Source organism: Lontra canadensis, unplaced genomic scaffold (assembly GCF_010015895.1).
Source record: "Lontra canadensis isolate GAN:19392208 unplaced genomic scaffold, GSC_riverotter_1.0 scaffold7, whole genome shotgun sequence".
Lineage (NCBI taxonomy): Eukaryota > Metazoa > Chordata > Mammalia > Carnivora > Mustelidae > Lontra > Lontra canadensis.
The window spans coordinates 33,691,294-33,710,723 of record NW_022631001.1 but is presented as its reverse complement, the minus strand read 5'-3'; the positions used below and the strand labels follow the sequence as shown (position 1 = coordinate 33,710,723).

The 19,430-nt window shown below is 41.5% G+C and overlaps 1 protein-coding gene across 1 annotated transcript in view; it reads left to right on the top strand.

Moving 5' to 3' along the window:
• Nucleotides 1-19,430, top strand: part of IRAG1 (inositol 1,4,5-triphosphate receptor associated 1) — a 119,522-nt gene that overhangs the window by 79,014 nt on the left and 21,078 nt on the right. Inside the window, exons 12-16 of the mRNA XM_032853472.1 lie at nt 2,839-2,962; nt 9,450-9,480; nt 12,062-12,202; nt 12,679-12,810; nt 14,093-14,234. Coding sequence (XP_032709363.1) covers nt 2,839-2,962; nt 9,450-9,480; nt 12,062-12,202; nt 12,679-12,810; nt 14,093-14,234 — 570 coding nt within the window. The remainder of the gene's footprint in view (nt 1-2,838; nt 2,963-9,449; nt 9,481-12,061; nt 12,203-12,678; nt 12,811-14,092; nt 14,235-19,430) is intronic.

Here is a 19,430-nt window from a genome sequence, read left to right as displayed (position 1 = left end):
TTGGCTCAACTATTCCCAGCAGCCATTCTCACTCCCCTGTCAGATAGAGGAAAGGAAAAATAGACAAAATCCAAGGAGTTTGGCCACTATGCTATTTTACAAAAAGTGGTGGTCAGGGGTAGGGAGCAGCTTCAACTGGGGCTTTCCATGTGTCTCCTGCCCACACTTTATTGGATGGGCTTGTTTTATTTTTTTTTCTTTTGTCTTACATTCTGGTAAATCCCTCCATATTGTCTGAGATAATCAGCTCTGGTAGAATGCTGTGCAATCATTCTGCTTTTCCTCTCCCCTCTTACTCAGTAAGAAAAGCAAATAGCAGCACAGGAAGTTTTTTCTCTTGTTGGGAGTATTGTTGTAGTGGCATGGAGATCCTTCCTTTCTGAAGAAACTTTCTGAATCTCCTGTGGAGGCTGCCTGTTCACCCCCTCAGTCTACTTCCCTTCTCATTCTGTGGTATTACACTCTTGCCAGAATTCTTCCTCTTAACATCTTCCCCTCAGTAATGATTCTTTGAGGGAAGAAAAAAGGGCTATCAAGGGTGGGAGCTCTACATTTATTCCTAGCAAGTTCTGTCTTTCTCTAGCCATTATTTTTTTCTGCATATAAATTTTTATTAAAAATTAACATATCATATAATGTATTATTTGCTTTGGGGATACAGATCTGTGAATCATCTGTCTTACCCAATTCACAGCTCTCACCATAGCACATACCCTCTCCAATGTCCATAACCCAGACACCCTATCCCTCCCCCCTACCCCCCCAGCAACCCTCGGTTTGTTTCTTGAGATTAAGAGTCTCTTATGGTTTGTCTCCCTCCCTGGTCCCATCTTGTTTCATTTTTTTTCCCTCCCTACCCACCACGACGCCCTGCCCCACCTCTCAAATTCCTCATATCAAAGAGATCATATGATAATTGTTTTTCTCTGATTGACTTATTTTGCTTAGCATAATACCCTCTAGTTCTATCCACATCGTTGTCTAGCCATTATTTTTAAAGATGATTGCTTTTTCTTATATTTGAGAATTGCTGGTATATTTATGGTTTAAAAATTTTTGTAATTGTTGACTTCATGAGGAGGATAACTGGTTCTAGGATCTACAAGTTCTAGGATCACCCTTCAGACAGCCATCTTATCAAGCTAGACAGCCTCACTAGTTATTTTTTTGGTGGGGCAGGGGAGGTTCAACCTAGGCAACTTGTCTTGGCAAAAGCCCCTGGTATGGCTTTCATTTGATTATTAGTTCTTCTATGGTTCAATTAATCATATAGATTTCTCAGGAGTCCACTGCTTAATTATCTCTGTGCTGGGTGCAGTGTGGATACATAAAAGTATAGCAAAACCAGAGGGAACACAAGGTTTATCATCTATCACACTGAAAAGTCAGAGAGCAGTAAGTGCCAGGACAGAACCCAAGAGATGACTGGTAGATAAGAGAACATCTAGTTCAATCTTATATTCAAAGAATGGTCACTGACTACCCCCATTTCTGGCAGATGGCTCTCCAGACTTTGCTGGGATACCTTAAGTACCAGCAAACTCCTGAACACTGTTCTGTTATTGGAAAGCTCAAAATATTTAAATAATCTTTATCTTGAACCAAACTATATAACTCCTCTTCTCTCTGCATGTTCTCCTTTGGAGAAACTTCTAATTCACATGACTCCCAATCTTAGCTGCACTTAGATGGCTACCACAAGTATACCTCTAGTCCCAATCTCTGGCCTGGTGTACAATTCTGGAAAAAGAGCTGGCTGGAAACCTGCCCATGAGAGATGGTAGAACATGGATGACTAGAAGTCCTGCATGAGAATGGAAAGTAACCATTGTATGGGATGAAGATACCTGATTTGACCCAAGTAAAAGAGATTTGAGGCTTTTAATCCTAAAGGTACCGTAAGCCCATAGTAAGGTGCAGTGAGTCTATGTTGCATGAATAACAAATGTCAATGCCAGGGACATTTGCCCATGTCTTCCTGAGTTCAGCGCTTGTTAGAGCATATCTGGGACAGCAATAGTCAGAACGTGTGCAGGAAGGGAATGATATCTAGAGGGCATAGGCCATAGTGGGTGATAATTAACAGATGGAAAAACAAGGGTAAAGCCTGGAGAAGGGAAGCTTTAGAGAGCTACAAGAGCTGTCTTCAAACAGGAGAAAGATTTATGTGAAGGAGAATACTTGGTTGGTTCTTTCTGCTCTCAGAGCACACACCCAGGATAGTTTTATGAGATAACAAAAGGCTGTTCATTGGTTCTTTTGGCTAAGAGGCATCTATTTCTGGGATCTGTAAAAGATCTAATGACCCTAACTTTACCCTGGAAAAACACTGTTTCTATCTCTATCTATGGGGATGTGGAACCAGATTTCTAGGTAGGACATCAGTGATTGAATCACTGAGTTCATTTGAGAAAGAATAATTGGGCAACAGGCCTCCTGAGAAGCCTGCCAAAGAGAGGGGACTTTTCCAAATATTACAGCTAAAGAGCAACCAGCTTTCAGTTGCCAGAAACCAACCCTGAACCCCAGACACAGGAGCCTGCTTGGTACTGTGGGGAGCAATGGGAAGAACTAGAATTTAAAGCGGACGAAATTGGTTTGAAATCTGACTATGAGTTACTAGTTTTGTGACTTTAAGTTATTAACCTTGCAGAGTCTTGACTTACCTACCTGTAAAATAGGATGATTAAGTTCTAGCTCATTGGATCATTGTGAAGATAAAATAAAAATTATAAAGCCCCTAGCATATAATTAGGTTCTTATAAACTAAAGCAAGGTACCAACAGTGCTACTGTGGTTTCAGACATTTTATAAGTTAAGCACTTTGGTTTTTTTCAGGGCTCCCTTCTGAACTCTCCTCAGCTATTGAGGAAGAAGAACCAAAGTCTGGCTTGGATGTCATGCCTAATATTTCTGACATGCTGCTGCGCAAACTGCGGGTCCACAGGTCTCTTCCTGGAAGGTAAAATGAAGGCATGGGTTGCATAAGACACTGTATTGGGTAGCCCTGTGTCAGATTCTAGATGGGACATAGGACAGCATGGGCCTTGATTTTTGACCCCAGAAAGTTCAAAGTCTAATGGTCCAGACAGGGCTAATGCAGCAAAAAATAAAAAGAATAATAAAGAGCCACATAAGGTGGTTCTAACTCAAACAGCAGATGGGTTTCACAGGTGGGCATGAGGTATCACCAGAGGCTCATGGCAGCAGAGTGTGGTGGACTTTGGCCCAGGAGAAATGGTTTCAGTCTGAGATCTATCATTTACCCATAATTGAGAGATTCTAGGTCTGATTTATGCATTAACAGAGATGTAGAACATTTGGAACCACATGAAGAAGGATTGCTTGGAAAATCTACCAGGCTCTTCCACACACGGAGAAAGTGACTTCACTTGCCAAGTATCAGCCTCCTCACCTATACAACAAAGGTCATACTGAGCTGTCATTGGTAGGATGCTGCACTAGCTAAAAGAGACAGTGTGTAAGCAGGCATGTCAGCACATGGTACACCTTTGATAACTGGATTGAAAAATGAGTGGAGGAGATAAGAGAGGATATCACTAAGGACTAGGAATTGAGTGGGTGCCTGCAATTGAGGCATCCTGCCAGGCTCAAGTAACCTGGAGACTAAATTGTTGGGGGCCTGAGAAAGGCCATTAGGAGGAGAAATCAGATGTAACAGAACTCCCTGATTTGGGGGAAAGGAAAACAAATTTTGTCCAGGCGATGGCGATGTTCAAACTGCACACTATCATCACCTAAAACAGTCATCAGGGCAATGCTCAGAGGGGCCTAGAAACTAAGCCAGCATCAGGAAAAGTGCCAGGAACAGGTCAGAAGCAGGTTGCATTCTGGAGAAAGGGGATCCCTCCTACATTGTTGCTGGGAATGCAAGCTGGTGCAGCCACTCTGGAAAACAGTATGGAGGTTCCTCAAAAAGTTGAAAACAGAGCTACCCTATGACCCAGAAATTGCACTACTGGATATTCACCCTAAAGGTACAAATGTAGTGACCCAAAGGGGCACGTGCACCCGAATGTTTATAGCAGCAACGTCCACAATAGCCAAACTATGGAAAAAACATAGATGTCCATCAACAGATGAATGGATAAAGAAGATGTGATGTGTATATATATATCTATATATCTATATATATATATATATAGATATTTATACATACATACACACACACACAATGGAATACTATGCAGCCATCAAAAAATGAAATCTTGTCATTTGCAATGACATGGATGGAACTCCAGGGTATTATGCTGAGCAAAGTAAGTCAATCAGAGAAAGACAATACCATTTGAGCTCATGGATATGAGGAATTTGAGAAACAAGACAGGATCATAGGGGAAAGGAGGGAAAATCAAACAAGATAAAATCAGAGAGGGAGACAAAACATAGGAGATTCTTAATCTCAGGAAACAAACTGAGGGTTGCTGGAGGGGAGGAGATGGTAGGGATGGGGTATCTGGGTAATAGACATTGGGGAAGGTATGTGCTATGTTGAGTGCTGTGAATTCTGTAAGACTGATGAATCACAGTCCTGTACCCCTATAATACATTATAGGCAAATTAAAAAAAAAGAAACAGGTTGCATCCACAGCTGAAGGAGGGCATGGGTGGGGCCAGTTCATCTCAGGGAAGGCAGAGAGAGGCTGTCCAGAGGCAGGAAACCAAAGGAGAAACATGGCAGCGCACTGCAGGTTACAGAGCATGTTTACATGCTGTGCCTTTTGGTGTTTGTAACAACCTAGTGAGGCAGACAAGGAAGATTTTGTTATCTTCAGTGAGAGAAAAGAGGCAAAACAATATGCTAGTAAGTGACAGAGTCAGGAATTGAACTCAGGGTGGGCTGGTTGCAGACTCAGTGCTTTTCCATTATACTAGGGGCCTGTTACAAGTACCCAAGCCAGCACTGGTACTCTTGTCTGTAAGGAACAAGGCTGGTGAATAGTGTTATTGACTTCTTTTTCCTCAGTAAAGCTGAAGATAATTAGTGTCATTAGAGCTCATCTCCAGCTAATTAAATTCCCCCAGCTTACCCGGGTGAGGGAAACTGAGTGGTTCTATCTTCTATAAGTTAATAGCTACTAGCTACAAACCTTGAGGCCACACTGGACCTGCATGGGCCTGCATGGGCCTGCATGGTCAATGAATTAAGATCAGCTTCTGAACCTGTGGTCCAGGCTCTCAGATTATAGTCAGTGGCTCTCATGCATTGTGTCAATAGCTACATTGCCCATCCCCAAACTCCCTGCTCCAACCACTAAACCAGGCTCCCTCCTCCTGGCCTCAGTAAAGGCTATTTGCAGCTTAGGCTCGTGGCTGGGCCCAGAACTCTCTACCCATGTTTTGGGGCTTGGGATAGATGGGCAAAGAGTTGCCCAGCAAAAGGGGAAGCCAGAATTTTAAGAATCCTTCACTTAGAAAAAATATGGGGAAATTATACTTGAGTTTTAATATGAAGGAGTTGGTTTCATGATCTATGTGGGCTATGTGAATTGGGACTGGACCATACCAAGAAGGAGCTCAGAGAGTCAGCAAATTGAATGAATTCAGTAGAAAAATCAAGTCTGGTGATGCCTGGGTGGCTCAGTCAGTTAGGTATCTGCCTTCAACTCAGATCATGATCCCAGGGCCCTGGGATCAAGTCCCACACTGGGTTCCTTGCTCAGCGAGGAGCCTGCTTCTTCCTCTCCCTCTGCCCCTCCCCTGCTTGTGCTCACTCACTCACGCTCTTTCTCTCTCTGACAAATCAATAAACAAAATCTAGAAAGGAAGGAAGGAAGGAAGGAAGGAAGGAAGGAAGAAAGAAAGAGAGAAAGGTAAGGTCTGGAGCCCAAATTAGGGATATGGTCAGTGGTTGATTAACAAGAGTGCAAAAAGGACATATCACTGGATCAAAAACCAATAGGAGCAATAAATAGGCACTTAATCAATAAGTAGTCATTGGAGTGCCTATTATGTGCCAGACATTAGAATGGAGGACAAATGGACACAGTCCCTGTTATTAGGGCACTTACATTCTAGGCAGAGAGACCAATAATATTCAAGTAACTAAATGTACGATTGCAGACAGCAAAACTGCGAAGAAGACCATGAGATAGTCAAATACAGAGAATAACATAGGGATAGAACATTGGGTAGAGGGTCAAAGAAGGCCTCTATGATAAAGTAGTAATTAATATGAGACATGCAAATGACAAAATGAAGTCATTCATGCAAAGATTTTGGTGAAGACATTTCCAGACAAAAAGCACAGTAATTTCAACAAATGGTGCGGATGACTTGATGCAAAAGAGTAAAGTTGGAATAACTTTAACCTCACACAATACATAAAAATTAACTCAAAATTGACCATAGAGCAAAATGTAGAGCTAGTGCTATCAAACTCTTAGAAGACAACATAAAAACAAATCTTCAAAACTTTGGGTTAGTCCATAGTTTCTTAGATATGACACTAAAAGCACAAGCAATTAGACAAAAAAAAATAGATGAATAGTATTTCATCAAAACAAAAGTTTTATGATGCAAACAATACCACTAAGAAAGTTAAAAGAAAACCCACAGAATGTGAGAAAATATTTGCAAATCATGCATTTGATAAGGGATTTATTTCCAGAATATATCTGGAACTCTCTAATTCAATGAAAAGATAACTAATTTTTTAAGGATAAAGGATTTAAGTAGACACTTCTTCAAAGGATATATATGAGGGGTCAGTAAGCATTGAAAGGATGTGCAACATCAATCTTTAGGGAAATACAAATCAAAATGTTAACAAGATACCATTTCACATCTTCTAGAATGGCTATAATAAAAAAGGTGGATAATAACTAAGTATTGGTGAGGATGTGAAGAAACCAGAGTTCTTGGTAAAATGGTGCAGCCACTTTGGAATAACAGTGTGGCAATTCTTCAAAAAGTTGAATATGGAGTTACCATATGGCCCAGCAATTCTACTCCTTGGTGTATAACAAAGAGAAATGAAAATATGTGTCTACACAAAAACTTATACACAAATGTTCAGTCACAGTGTTTTTCATATTGGTCAGAAAGTGGAAATAGCCCAAATGTCCAATGACTAGATAAGTAAATTGTGATATATCCATATAATGGAATATTATTCAGCCATAAAAATGAAGTATTGATATATGCTACTACATGGATGAATCTTGAAAATATTATGCTAAGTGAAAGAAGCCAGCCACAAAAAGCAACATGTTGTATGATTCCATTTTTATGAAATTTCCAGAATAGGGACATCCATGGAGTGAGAAAGGAGATTAGTGATTGCCTTGGCTGGGAATGGGGCTGGGGGAGATGGATCACTAATGGGTACAGGGTTTCTTTTGAGGATGATGAAAAGTTCCAAAATTAACCATAGTGATTGATGGTTGTATAATTCTGTGAATATATTAAAAGTTATTGAATTATAAATTATAAAAGGGTAAATTTTGTGGTATGTGGATTATATTTCAAATAAAGCTATTATGAAAGAAAGTGGGGATTAAAAAAAAGGAAAGAACAGTAAATGCAAAGCCTCTGGGACCACATTGAAGTGAGTGTGAGAAGCAGAATGGTCAATGGAGAATAGGAAAAGGAGAGTCTGGTAGAGGCTGGTTCACAAAAGATCCTGATTTTATTCTAAGGTCTACTTAAGGGAGTTTAAATTCTGAGGCAGGCATTGCCATCCCAAATAATCTCATTTTACATAACCTGCTGGGCTTCCATCTTTTTTGAAGGCCCATGGCCCAAATGTCCAATGACTAGATAAGTAAATTGTGATATATCCATATAATGGAATATTATTCAGCCATAAAAATGAAGTATTGATATATGCTACTACAGCTACCCACCCCTAGCTGTCTATACCAGTTCATAAGATAGAGCTCTCTGTATCAGGAGCTGACCATGTTATGTGGCTTTTTTTTTTTTTAACTTAAATCACACCTCCTTGAGTCCTAGGGCTGTCTTTGCACATTTTGAAAAAAAAAAAAATGTGTTCTATAGAAGAAAGGCAGAAACTGAATTATCAAAATAGTAAGTTTGGTTAATAATGAAAATATGTATATTTCATGTACTATCCAAATAAAGCCAGGAGTCAAAGGCAAGCTGAGCAACGTCTGATAAATTCGTTTAAGCAGTATGTGCTCTATATGACAATCAAGATTATGTTGGCTGGCCCACAGAGGAAAGGGCCTGATGGGTGGGGTTGTGACAAGCATTGTAATACAGCATCAAACATCTTTGCAGTTGTTTGTTCCACGCTCTGTACTCTGCTGACTTGATGACCATGGGGTCTTGTTGCCTCATCCTCACAGGAAGGCTCTCACAGTCCTTTGTCAGGGGTGAGAACCAGCCCCTTGCAGAGATAACTGACCCCTACCTTTGCTCTTGGGGTCCCTTCACACCCGTCAAAAGGAGGAAGCTGTGTTTCCTGAGAATCTTATCGATGGCGTGCTCTGTTGCCAAGTCCTATGACGCTGGTAGGACCCCTCCCAGTCCTCCCACCCCAGCACAGGAAAGGGCCTGCGCATTATTTACATTGTCTGGGTTTCAGAACAGGACTAGCTTTAGTCAACAGCAAGAGCAGCAGAGGCAGAGTGAGCATGCAGAAAAGAGGACTGCTAAATGTGCGCATCGCACATGAAGAGGAACCTCTCAGAATGATACCTGTGTAGGGGCTGGGACTTTCTTGGCTGGTCTCTAATTCCAACCATCAGAGGAGGTTCTCACTGTAGAGAAGAACTCTGGGCACCCTTTCCTACCTTGTATTCTCTGGCCCACATGCACTCTTGTCATAACTCTCAGAGACAGGAGAAGGGTCAGGCTTTACAGACCAGGGCAAGGCCTGAAAAAATTATAAAGACTACTCAGATGTGTACAGTTTATAAAGTATGTAGCACATGCATTCTCTTACTAAGTCCTCACAATAAGCCTGTGAGTTAGTCATAACAGCAGCTAGCATCTCCTGAATGCCTATTCAGTGTGGATGTCATGTATACACACACACATTTACACATGTATGCATACATAAACACATGTGTGTGTCATATATGTGTGAATATACACATATATATCTATATATACATATGTATGCATATTTATAATGCTCCTGCAAGGTAGATATTATTCCCATTTTACAGAAGAGCAAATTTAAATAACTTATCTGAAGTCACAGATAGTAGTGGGTGCTGATGGAGGACTGATGCCAAGATCTAATATTTTCTACCACCCTTCCTCTGTAGGAGTCAATATCTGGGCAAATGTCTTATGATTACAGAGCTCACACAAAGGGTACCCTGCATCTTTTCCAACTCACCAATTCTTCTTACTACATTCCTGGAAAGACATGGTCTGCTGATTGTTCAAAGTCACTTTTTGGTTTATTTCATAGGTTGGATATAGTTCATTTGCATGTCTTTTCTTTTTCACAGTGCCCCTCCACTCACCGAAAAGGAAGTTGAGGTAAGTGATTCCAGTGCTTTATGAAATTTAGTGCCTGAGCTCGACTGGGTTTATTGAAAACATTCCATTTTCTAGCCTCTGCCCCTGACAATTTTGTACAAAAATGAGAATGTGTGATTGTGGGATAATATGGATATTGCGATCAGCCCTACTGAAATGCTGAGACTCCCACCCCAGGTGATGGAAGATTCTGGCAAATTTGGTCAGAGATGAGAAGGTAGCTGGAAATTCTACATTTCTTCAAGAATGGTTTATGCTCTTTAAAAGTATGACTTAGAAATGCAAAGTTACTGAGAGGCTGCAGAATTGAACCAAATTTATTTCAAAATTAATAACAGATGGTCAGATTTCAAGTTTTAAACTTTGGTCCAGAGGAAGAAGATACTTCCCTTCTGAGGGTTCCAGACATAAGGAAGGTAGCTCAGCCAAGGTGGGAAGCTGTGCTGTCAGCTCATCAGCCTTCCCTGATTCCTCCTTTACTCCCCTTGGGGCCTCATTGTCTCTGTAGAGATGCTATCCCAATGGGGTTGGTGGGTGAGCTGAGAGGAACTTGTCTGCATTTCATTCTGGTGAAGGGGTAGGGTAGATGGACAAAGACAGTGCATCCCAGGTGAGGTGGTAAGGTAGTGATGACCTCTGATGCCAGCACCTAGTTTGTTTCTAAGACAATTAGGTTGGAGTTGATAGAAGGAAGAGGGTAAGAACCTGGATGAGTCCAGAATCTTTTACTCCAGGTTGGGAGGTTAAAAGGTTTTAAAAGTCTTTGTAGCATGGTTTGCCACTGACAATAAGAAGATGAATATTCCCTTCCTGAGACCCAGTGGACTGGACAAGCAGAGGAAGACACACAATGTGAAATGTCTCCCAGAGACAGTAACAATTACCTTGTACACAGATATTGCACTTAGTTCATCACACACTCACATCCATCCTTTCAACGGATCCTCCAATCAGCTCAGTGAAGTTGGTAGAGCAGGAATTAGAACAAAGGAGGAAACCAAGTGATGAACTAATTTACCCAAGGTCCCAGACCCAGTGCTTAGTAGAACCAATGTTTAGACCCAAATATTCTAACTAAATACAGGACTCTCTATATCACACTGCCATGAAGGGGACAACTCAGGTATAGAAAAATAAACATTGAACATTATTGATAAACTTGACTGGACTGAGGCTTGGGTAGGACAGAAAATCCCCACCCACCGACACTGGTGAAGATGGGCTATGGGCGGTTTGTTTAATGGCCACCTTCTATCTGCAGAAGTATACTGACACAATCAGTGTTCAGCATGGTGACAATAGCACAGGCTTTGAAATCAAATAGTGTAAGGTGGAATCCTGGTTCTATTACTTCATGTCACCTTGAACAAGTTAATGACCTCTCTGGTCTCAGTCTCTTTACCCACAAAGTGGCCACAACAGTTCCTACTGCAGATGCTTTTTGTGGGGGTAAATGAGTCAAGGTGCACAGAACTCACAGTAGTGCTAGCATATCGTACATGCTTAATGAGGAGTAGCTTCCAGGGTTGCCATCATTGTTGTTATTGGGTCAGTTCAAGGCCTTTAGTTCTGTCTGAAGATGTCTACCCACTGTGGGCCATATCACAGGAACTCAGAAGATCAGACGGTGTTAGCTCACCCCAAGGGTGTAAATCTGCTACCACTTGACTCAGGGCAAACGAATGGTGTAAAAATGAAAGCCATTGCTTCTTCCTGTGTAGAGTCCATCTGTCTATTTCTCCTCCCTAGTGGTTTCCTATCATGCCAGGAGTTTCATGTTTGCTCAGTCCACTTTGCAAAGTTTCATTCATGCATCGCGTATTTTTTTAACTTTTTTAAAAAGATTTTATTTATTTATTTGACAGACAGAGATCACAAGTAGGCAGAGAGGCAGGCAGAGAGAGAGAGGAGGAAGCAGGCTCCCTGCTGAGCAGAGAGCCCGATGTGGGGCTCCATCCCACAACCTGGGATCATGACCCTAGCTGAAGGCAGAGGCTTTAACCCATTGAGCCACCCAGGCGCCCCGCATCCCGTATTTTTGGCATGGAATATTTGTTCCAGAAAACTTCTAACAGAATCATACCTGGAGGTATTTAATCTCCTGGCAGCTTCTTAAAGCTGCTTTCTGTGCAGGATTTATAATACTCAGACAAGATGCTGGTTGAAATTTGCTTTAAGTCAACAAGTTCCATGCAAAACCTTCAAAACGCATGTGTAATAAATCCTAGCATGAATCGAAACTGCTTCACAATCAGCTATGTTGGGCTGAGTTTACCTAAACCTAAATACAGGATGTTGTTTTCTTGAAATTCAGGAAAAAGCAAAGTGTTATTCTTTTATTGTTTTTCAGTAAAATGCATTTGGTCTTCTGGTTCTGGAAAGGACCTAGCATGGACCTCAGGTTACTATTTCATCATCTTTTGTGCAGTTTACTGTGAAAGGAGAATTTCACTTGTATGCAGCTGTTTCGGTGACTGGCTCCAGGAGCTGATGTAAAACGCTCATGCAAGAAACACACCTGTGACCTTGTTCCCTATAATAACTCCTCCTAGCATCTCTCCTACATTCTTGTTCCCAACAGAATGTGTTTGTACAACTCTCCTTGGCCTTTAGAAATGACAGCTACACTCTGGAATCTAGAATTAACCAGGCTGAAAGGGAACGCAACCTAACAGAGGAGAACACAGAGAAGGAACTGGAAAACTTCAAAGCTTCCATTACGGTAATTGTGGATCCTGATGGGGGAATCCTTGACTGTCTCCCAGGGCTATGCCAGGTGTCCTGATTTTCTCAGTCAACAAGTGGAGTATCCTGACATGAGAAATCAGGCCAAGGCTCTGAGACAGAGAGAGTCTTCCTCAGAGAGCTTGGAGGAACTAAGGCACAGACCTGAAGGCCTGGTTACCTTGGGGGCTGTGAATAAGGCCTCTGATTCCTTGGAAGCTTCTCAAGAGTAAGCTGGGTGACCTGGGATGGCAAAAGGAGCTCCTTAGGAACTAGAGACCTGGATGTGATTCCCTTCTTTCATGTCATTCAGGTATAGAGTATCCACACTGGGCTTTTCAATCCCCAGAAGGTATAGCCCAGACCCTGTATAGGCTACTCTTTTCAGCCAGGATGAGGACCAGGGCTTGTCTTGTGACAGCTCAAGTCAAGTCTTGGTATGGACCCCAGCTGATGTTCCTTCTCACTTCCCAGTCCTCAGCTTCACTATGGCACCACTGTGAGCACCGAGAGACCTACCAGAAGCTGCTGGAGGATATTGCTGTCTTGCACCGCTTGGCTGCACGCCTCTCCAGCCGAGCTGAGATGGTGGGGGCTGTCCGCCAGGTGAGCCTCTTCAGCTCCCAGCCATCTGACTAGCTCAGCTCTGCCCACAGTAACTAGAGCATGAATGTAAGCAATGACAACTACAGATCCCACTTACTGACAGCTTCCTCTGTGCCAGACATCCTGTGTACATTATTGTGTTTTATTAAGGTATTTCTGGTGGACCTCTAAACCCTTGAGGTGTTCCTTGAGAAAAGCTTTCTGTGAACATGTAAGTTTGTGAACTGCTGTGTACTACCTTCTTTTCTTGGAGATTTCTGACACATATTGGCACCATCAAGGCTTTGAGAACACCTATAGTGAAGAAGCCTATTTAAAACTACCTGTATGTTTCCTAAATGTATCTGACTGAAGAACCACAAAATACCTATTCAACTCCCATGGAACTAGTATTTGGAAAATATGCTTTTAGGAAAAACTGCTTTGTTTCATTTAGTCCTCCCAACAACTCTATAAATATCTTTTCCCCATAAAGACACAAAGCTTCAGAAAGGTAATAGCACTAGTGTGTGGCACAGCTGGGATGCAGACCCAGGTTTGGCTCCCTCTTAGCCATTTTGATGTCCTAAAACACACAGGGCACCACCCTGATCCAGAATGGTGTCATGAGATCAGACTGCCTAAGCCCAATCTTGGCTCCATCAGGATTCACTGTGTGACCTCAGGCCATTTATTGAGCTCTCTGTGTTCCAACTTCTCCAGCCAATGCGGATGATGATAGCGTCTGTCAAATTGGCTTACCATAATATTTGCAAAGCGCCTAGATGTTATTATCACTGCTGCTAGGACGGTACTCACCTGTTATACTGCACTGGTTACATCAGCAGGGTGTTCCTGGGTCAGAGCCTAGAGCAGTTCTTGTAGAATGAAGGAAGAACAAGCCACTGGGCGGTCCCACCCCTGTGTTCTTCTGGGGAAAGGGCACCTGACTCAGCAGCACACCCAGGAAGTCACTCTGGCCGGGAGAAGCAACAAAGGGAGAGCTCAAGGGAAGTGGCTACCTCCAGGAAGCTTCCTTGACCCATTCTTTCAGCATAGAGGACTTTTCTGCCTCTCATCTCCTGAGGCATTGTGGCTGTGCTTATTCTTGTCTTCCGTGAGTGCAAGTGCCTGAATGCCCCTCTCAGCTCACATCACAGACAGCAAACCCTTAGAGGGCAGAGCTGCATCTTTTAATTGTGTCCTTTTAATTCTTCCAGCCCACAGGTTAGCTCAGAGCAAACAAGTGCCAACAAGCCTTTCCTCCAATTGCCCTGTGTGCTCATGCTCTCCTTTCCTGCAGGAAAAGCGCATGTCAAAGGCAACAGAGGTAATGATGCAGTATGTGGAGAATCTGAAGAGAACGTATGAGAAAGACCATGCAGAGCTCATGGAGTTTAAAAAACTTGCAAATCAGAACCCAAGCCGCAGCTGTGGCTCCTCTGGTAAGGAACTGGGCTCCCGCCCCCATCTTGGCCCCACAGTGTGGGTCCCTGATGGCTCTAGGCCAGGATCACATCCATCAATGCAACCTGAGGAGTTCTAGTTGAGCAAGGCTCATTGTCCTTGTCCAGTGCTGCCCATAGGGGCCTCACAGCAGCTGTTCAGGTGAGACTAGGGACCAAGAACCAGGAAACAAGAATAGTCCCAAAGCAACTCCTGACACAATAAACCACAACAGCTGACCATTGATATGAAGCCATAGGCTACAAGAGCTCTCTCTACTTTATGAGAAGGACAGGCACCAGACCTTAGAGTCTTTGTGCTTTGGGATACATACTAAGGAATTTAGGCCTTATCCTAGAAAGTATTAGGGATCCAACCAAAGATTTAAGTTCACATATGGAGTTTAGAATGTTCCCTCATTACAGTGTGGCAGTTACATTAGTGGGATAGAGCCAGAGACAGGGAAACCCACAAAGCTGCTATTACAATAGTCCAGGTGAGAGATGAACCTGGGCAGTGGGGATGGCATGAGATCCTGGCTAAAAGAGATATTCCTGAAATAAATAGCAGACTCTTGGGCAAGACAAATGTTTTAAAGAAATACTCTTTAAAAAAGTGTTCTATACAATTGCTATAGGAGCACAGAGGTGATTCTGCCTGAAGGAGTCAAGGAAGGTTTTACAGAGGGATAGCATCTGGGCAGTTTTTCAAAGTAAAAAAAGGCATTCTCCAGGCAAGGGGGGAAATAGACCCTAAGCAGAGGAAACAGTGTGTACAAGGAAGTAGGGTTGGAATGGAAAGGGTATGGAACAAAGAATTTGATGTGGTTACAGTGTTGGGAGTGTGAAGATGACAGTTTGAAGGTAAGCCTTGGTAAGCCAGGGCCACATGCCAGGTCATTCTAATAATTTGGGCCTTTGTCCTCGAGGTTATGAGGAAGCACTGGTGAGTTTATACCATCTAACATGGTCAGATTCTATTTTCAGAAGATTTGTCTGACTTCAGAGAGACAATACATTGGGAGAGCGTAGACACTGAGGTCTGGAGAGACAGGTCAGGAGGCACTTGCTGCAGTCCAGCATGAGGAGGATGGTGCCTTGGACTAGGATCTCTCCTTGAGAGCCAGGGTCTAGGCTCTGGCTGATGAGGATGGTGTTAGCAGGAGAAAACAGACCTTTTAGTGACAGGAATCCCTGTGGAATGCAAACATCCGTGTTACCAAGAGCAGGAGGAGGGAAAGTATAACAGATGGAGGAACCTTTATAAACAGGAGGTTTCACAAGTTTCCTGGGGAATATCAGTGACAGTTTCCAGAGTCCAAAGGCAGTGTACATATGCTCCCAACTGTCTGCTTTTGATCTTGGCAGCAAGACTCCTGACCCACATGCATCTGGGCCTACAGCAAACTAGATTCTGTCAGTGCTGGGAGTTGGGGAAGTTGCCACCAAAGAAATCCTAATATGTGGGCTCTTGCTTTATTGTTCTGGAAGGTACAAGGTCTGCTGTGAACTGCCCTATCCAAGATTTATGAAAGGAACAGTTACCCATGAGTTTCATTCATTCATTCTAAAGACATTTATTGAACTCCTTTGCTGTCCCCCACATGATACTAAATATAGAAGTAAAGGGCACATGGTCACTGAGATCCAAAGGAACTCCCAGCCGGTGCAGAAGGCAGAGGAGTATAACCAGCCCAGTGACAAAAGTAAGCAGATTTTTATAGGGAGCATACCACAGAGTCCCACATTCAGTCTGGGGACATGAGAAAGTGCTTACAATACATAGGGAGATGGTAGCTGAGTCTTAAATGGTGACTAAATGTTTTTCAGACATTTGTTCCCATACCACTCTTTCTCAGCCTGGTCTGGTGGAAAGGGGCCAGCACCAACCTAACAGGTGTGTCCATTGGATATCCTGTGACCATTCCCAAACAATGTTAGTTTTTAAACCTTTACATGACGTCTAGTAACCTTTGTCTATGCCTGAGACTCTGAAGACTACAGTGAAATAAAAATACCTCTGATTTAAAGAAAGGTTATACACATTTAAAAATATCCATTTTTTTCCCTGAATATGAAACACTGATTGTTTACACTTTGAATTATTTCCTTAAGATGGATTTCTAGACGTGTAAATACTGGCCTAGGGGAAAGAAATTTTTATAAGGCTCTTAAAGCAAACATTTTCAAATAACTCATTGATACTTCCATTTAATGGGTAACAGTAGCACTCAGTTCATTGTGCCATTGAGATTCTTGTCCTTTCCTTTAAAAATATTTTTTACTTTGATGGGCCAAGATTCTATCTCATCATTTTAATTTGTATTTTTTTTACCTTTTCAATTATTTCCTGGACATTTGTAGTTCCACTTTTATAAATTCTCTAGTTATATCTTTTGCCCACTTATAAAATTGGCATTTTATTCATTTGTATGAATGCTACAATATATAAACAACATTTTCTGGTTCTGCTATTTTGGCTGACTGGAAAACTTGAAACTCCTTGACCACAAGTACTTAGACATTTCTGCTGGATAAAATAAAGCAAACTTTAGTCTAAAAGAATAGCTGAATCTACAGGAAAAGAAATTGAAATACTCAGATACAAGAAAAGAAAAGAGAACTGAAACCTGCAGCTTCCTTGGGGACACGAGTCAGCTTCAGTTATCTGGGCGCTGAGCTTCTGCACTTGCATGCAGTCTGAGATATCTCGGACACCTATGACAGAGAGTTGACTTGAGACTCCCACAGAAAGTTAAGATTTTCCAAGGACTGCATCTTTAGACAGAACTTAAACAAGAAAAAAACAGTTGCCAAACAGCAGAGACACAAATCAAGGAAGTCCGTTTCACCCTGTCGTAGGAAAAATACTTTCTGCTTTCTCGTAGGAAAAATGTGTGCCATGACAGAAGTTGTGGTGCAATATGCAGAGACTCTATAAAGAACATCACAATGATGTCTGTAGGAACACTGTCAGAAACAAACATAAAGTCACTCTGAGGAGGCACACCCCTCACCTGGGGCCCACAAGATTCCTCTAACTGAAACCACACTAAAGGTGATTTTACAGTATAGAATTAAAAAATACACAAGAAAACAATCCACCTTGAACAAGAATCATCAGACACACTAAACAATAGGGTTATATCCTAAGGACTGCAGAAAATAAAACAATCTGATCATTTTTTAAAGGTATGTTTAAAAATTATTAAAGACATCAAACAATGAGTCAAAACATGAGAATAAAATACAGTTATCGAAAAAGAATAAAATAGAACTAGAAATGAGGAACAAAATCATGGAAAATAAAACTCAGTAGTTTAGGTGTGGTAGGTACTATAGTGGTGGTAATTACTCTAGTGGAGATTCCAAATTTCTCCTTTCAGGCACAGTTCTCTATTCCCTTGAAGTTAGGTGATGCCATGTGATTTGGCAAATAAAATGTGAGCAGAAGGACATGTGTCACCTTTGAGTTGAGGCCTTTAAAAAACTAGTGTGCAGTGACACCTGGGTGGTTCAGTTGGTTAAGACTCTGCTTCAGCTCAGGTCATGATCCCAGGGTCCTGGGATCAACCCCATCTTTGGGCTCCCTGCTCAGCAGTGAGTCTGCTTCTCCCTCTCCCTCTGCTGCCCCCCTGCTTGTGCCCTCTCTCTTTCTCTCTCTCTCAAATAAATAAAATCTCAGGAAGGAAGGAAGGAAGGAAGGAAGGAAGGAAGGAAGGAAGGAAGGAACTAGTATGTGAATTACCGCATGTTTCTTCCTCTTCAGATGACAATCATCACTGCTCCAGAATGGACATGTAACATAAGGAAGAACTAAATCTTTATTGTTATAAGTGACTAAAACTTTGGGGTTGTTTTTTATGGGGTTGTTTATTAATAAGCATAACCTAGCTTATTGGTATAACATTTAAATCGGATTGGGCACAATTGAGGGGAAAATTTATTTAATTGAAGATAGATTTTCAGAAGTTGCCTAAAATGCAGTTCAGAGGGATAAACTGATTAAAAATATGAAAGAAAATATTGTATTATAAGATATGGGATACAGAATATAAAATGAGAAAGTTCCAAATGCATCTATTAGCAGATCTACAAGAGGAGGGAGAGAGAAAATACTCAAAAAGATTTTCCAAAATCTGAGAATTTCCCAAAACTAAAGACAGACATGAATCATTGGATTCAGAAAGAACAGTGAATTCCAAGAAGAAATAAAAACACATCGAAGCAAAGTGAAAACTTTAAAAGTAACCAGAGAGAGAGGAGAGAGGATTTACAAAGGACTGATAATTCTCAACAGTAATAGTAGTACCAAAAGACAATGAAGTGGGGTAGGGGAATGGGATAACTGGATGATGGACATTAAGGGGGACACATGATGTAATAAGCACCAGGTATTATAATAAGACTGATAAACCACTGAACTCTGCTTACTTCTGAAACTAACAATACACTATATGTTAATTAACTGAATTAAAAAAAGAATGAAGTTAAAGTCTTCAAGCAGCTGTGAAAAAAATAACTGTCAACCTAGAGAAAATATAACCAGCTAAACTATGACACAAGCTTGAAATCTAGGTAAAGATATTTTGAGAACAACTGAGAAAATTTACCTCTCAAAAATCCTTACCAAAAGAACAAGTAAGGATGGACTTAGGGGGGTAAAAATTAAGATTAAAAAAAAAAAAGAGTAGGATGCAAGAAGGAATGATCAGACATTTGTAAATGTGGGTAAATCTAAACAAGCACTTACTATATAAAACAACAGTCATAATAACATGGGATTACCAAAACAAAGTGAAACAAAAATACTGAAAAGCAATATAATTTGAGATTCAAGGGAGTTATTGATTAATTTAAAATTTAAAGTCACATAACATAGTACAAATTTAAGTGGACACATTAAAGATTAGAACTAAATAATAACAATGAAATACTACTCAGCCATCAGAAAGGACAAATACCCACCATTTGTACTGACATGGATGGAACTGGAGGGGATTATGTTAAGTGAAATAAGTTAAGCAGAGAAAGACAATTATCATATGGTTTCACTCATATGTGGAACATAAGCAAGAGCATGGAGAACCATAGGGGAAGGGAAGGAAATCCAAAGGGGGGGAAATCAGAGAAGGAGATGAACCATGAGAGACTATGAACCCTGAGAAACAATCTGGGGGTTTCAGAGGGGAGGCG